The 3,252-nt window shown below is 35.0% G+C and overlaps 1 protein-coding gene across 1 annotated transcript; it reads left to right on the forward strand.

Annotated features, from left to right (window-relative positions):
• The first annotated feature begins 1,177 nt into the window (after positions 1–1,177).
• Positions 1,178–2,999, forward strand: LOC144964057 (uncharacterized). Its single transcript, XM_078898000.1, has 3 exons — positions 1,178–1,256; positions 2,055–2,292; positions 2,673–2,999. The coding sequence occupies exons 1-3, from the start codon at positions 1,230–1,232 to the stop codon at positions 2,858–2,860; spliced, it is 453 nt and encodes a 150-aa protein (XP_078754126.1). The 5' UTR covers positions 1,178–1,229; the 3' UTR covers positions 2,861–2,999.
• The last annotated feature ends 253 nt before the right edge of the window (positions 3,000–3,252 follow it).

A 3,252-nucleotide genomic window follows, 5' to 3' on the forward strand; every position in this document is an offset into this window, starting at 1 on the left:
TCCCTCTTCCTCCTTCTCATCCTCCTTCTCTCACTCCTTCCGTCTTTCTTTCTTCTTTTCTTCTTCTTCTTCTTCTTCTTCTTTTTCCCTTCTCTCCTTCTCTTCTTCTTCTTCTTCTTCTTCTTCTTCTTCTTCTTCTTCTTCTCTTCTTCTTCTTCTTCTTCTTCTTCTTTTTTCTTCTTCTTCTCTTCTTCTTCTTCTTCTTCTTCTTCTTCTTCTTTTCTTCTTCTTCTTCTTCTTCTTCTTCTTCTTCTTCTTCTTCTTCTTCTTCTTCTCTTCTTCTTCTTTCTTCTTCTTCTTCTTCTTCTTCTTCTTTCTTCTTCTTCTTCTTCTTCTTCTTCTTCTTCTTCTTCTTCTTTCTTCTTCTTCTTCTTCTTCTTCTTCTTCTTTCTTCTCTCTTCTTTCTTCTTCTTCCTTCTTCTTCTTCTTCTTCTTCTTCTTCTTCTTCTTCTTCTTCTTCTTCTTCTTTCTTCTTCTTCTTCTTCTTCTTCTTCTTCTTCTTCTTCTTCTTCTTCTTTCTTTTTCTTCTTCTTCTTTCTTCTTCTTCTCTCTTTCTTCTTTCTTCTTCTTCTTCTTCTTCTTCTCTTCTTCTTCTTTCTTCTTCTTCTTCTTTTCTTCTTCTTCTTCTTCTTCTTTTCTCTTCTTCTTTCTTTCTTCTTCTTCTTCTTCTTTCTTTCTTCTTCTTCTTCTTCTTCTTTTCTTCTTCTTTTCTTCTTCTTCTTCTTCTTCTTCTTCTTTCTTTCTTCTTCTTCTTCTTCTTCTTCTTCTTCTTCTTCTTCTCTTCTTCTTCTTCTCTTCTTCTTTCTCTTCTTTCTTCTTCTTCTTCTTCTTTCTATTGTCTTATTCGTCTTCTTCTCCTCACCTTCCCCAACTATTAAAATGGTTATGAAATATATCTTCATAAAGTGATACCCAGTAAATAAAATAAAAATGCAAATAAGAATGTATCTGTATCATTAATATTAACATTTAAAAAAGTCAAATCATCTGATACTTTTGCGCCGAAGTTTTACATTAAAAAACACCCCATGTGAGCTTTAAAAAGGCGCGATATCCACTGCTTGTACCCAAAGCGCTATACAAGGGGTTCGAAGTCAACAGCAGATCTATTGGGAGGAGAATGGCACCTGCAAGGTAAAATATAAGGAACCAAACTGAAAATTGGTTATTTTCTTTCCTCCCTCCCTAATGTCTACAGATTGGCTGCTTCTGCTCGGGCCCAGGGTAACATGAAATTCATTGCTAGCAGAGGATGTGTAAGTCTTGGTGTTTGTTTTATCATCATCATCATCATCATCATCATCATCATCATCATCATCATCATCATCATCATCATCATCATCATCATCAACGCCATCTCATCATGTACCAAAGTCAAGCATGCTGACATGGTCAGTGACCAGATAGGTTACAATGATTAGAGGACTTCGACCATGCCAATGTGTACTTTTTTACTTTTGTTTTTAGAGATGCCAAGGCGCTGGCATCGCTGGTAAAGATTTGACAAATGAAATAGTTCAGAAGTCAGATAAAGAAACCAATAGCGATCTATCCGAGTGTCTTGTCTGAATAACGAAATGGAAACGCTTGGTTCCTTTAAAAAAAAATTCTGGGCGAAATTTAAAAAAAAACAAAAACGTTAAAATTCTCTTCATTCATCCAGATGGGAAATCTTTTAAATGGTCTATCTTAAGAATAAAAACCCCCCGAGATAACTCAGGCGTCAGCCACAGTACAATGTCACAAAGAAGAGAAACAGGAGCTTGGTTTCTTGCTCAAAGAAATAACAAAAACTATAAATGTCGACAGTTGGATGGGAACCTGAATTCCTAATCCACACTGTTACCTCGCAATTTGAAGCGCATTTAGCATGGTGAATCCAAAGAAACCCTTTATGTTAGAATCTTCATTATTGTTATTTATTTTATCCTTACCGCTATTGTATTCACCCCCCAAAAATGATACTAATAAATAAATAAATAAATTTAAAAAGATTGTCAATGACATAAATTAAACTTAATTTAAATTTAATAAAATACAAATTCAAATTCCAGAACCTCTCCTGTCCCACTGCCAACGTGTGTTCCCTTCAATACGGCGCCCCAAGGTGTGTTCCGATACAGGGAAACTACGGTTATAACCAGCAGAGGGCTTTCGTCCCCACCGAAAGAGACGTCTCGGTGATAACCAACAGCGTCAACGAGTTGATCAATGCATTCATTGTCTTTGCCAGACAAATGAGCGTTTATCAAATACCCTTTAGAGGAACAAACGGCTTTACTGGAACAAACGGTGAGTCGTCATTCAATGCTTACAGAGAAAACAAATTAATGGTACAAGAAAGATACCTCAGATTAAACGGAAACGGGTGATAAAAATTGATGCTGGATATATAAAGAGAATCCCCTACTTTTAATTTATCAGTTATCAATGATAATGATGTTAATGATAACAATGGTGATGAGATGATGATGAAAAGAATCAATGCCGGAAAAATAAGAAATTGAATATATTTAATCCATTTGGAAATTTTTGCCACACATCACTCTTCCACTATTCAATTAATTGTAATTTTTAATTCTATTATTTGTGAATTTTGCAGACTATGTTATTGTTTATTTTAAAAATATTGATTTAAACATATTTTATATTTACAATTGTTGTCCTTTCAGCTTGTGGTTACATGCCTTCTGGATGCCGTGCTGTTCAGAGCACGGTTAAAAGAATTCCCAAATTTACCTTCGACTTCACGATGAAACGATGCGTCCAGGTCGATGTTTGCTCATCATGTGCTCAGTATGATGGAGCCCGTTTCAACGTTTTCGGAACTCAGAACGAGTGCCAGAGATCATGCCAATAAAACATGGGAGCTCTATGACATCTAACCTAAAAACGATTCCACTATCTATTTTTTGTTAAAATGTAGAATACGATAACATACGAGACTTTTATGTCATTTCAAGACCGTAATAAAGAATTATGAAGTTGAAAGATTACAATATTGTTGTCTGTTTTTTTTTTTTTTTTGGTTTTTAAGGCGCCATGACTACTTTCAGGTCAGTTATGTTCTACTTTCGTAGAGAATTTTGGGAAAGGCAAAGGATAATAGATATGGCATTTATCTGCGATGGCAAGCGCCCAATAACATGTTATGAAGGCAATGAGACTTATTAAAATTGAAAATAATTAATTTGACCCAAGAACGATATATTTGACATATGAACCGTCTTAAAGTCCTACGTTTATATTGCA

This window comes from Berghia stephanieae, chromosome 1 (genome assembly GCF_034508935.2).
Source record: "Berghia stephanieae isolate SIO BIC M18660-M18661 chromosome 1, UCSD_Bste_1.3, whole genome shotgun sequence".
Classification (NCBI taxonomy): Eukaryota; Metazoa; Mollusca; class Gastropoda; order Nudibranchia; family Aeolidiidae; genus Berghia; species Berghia stephanieae.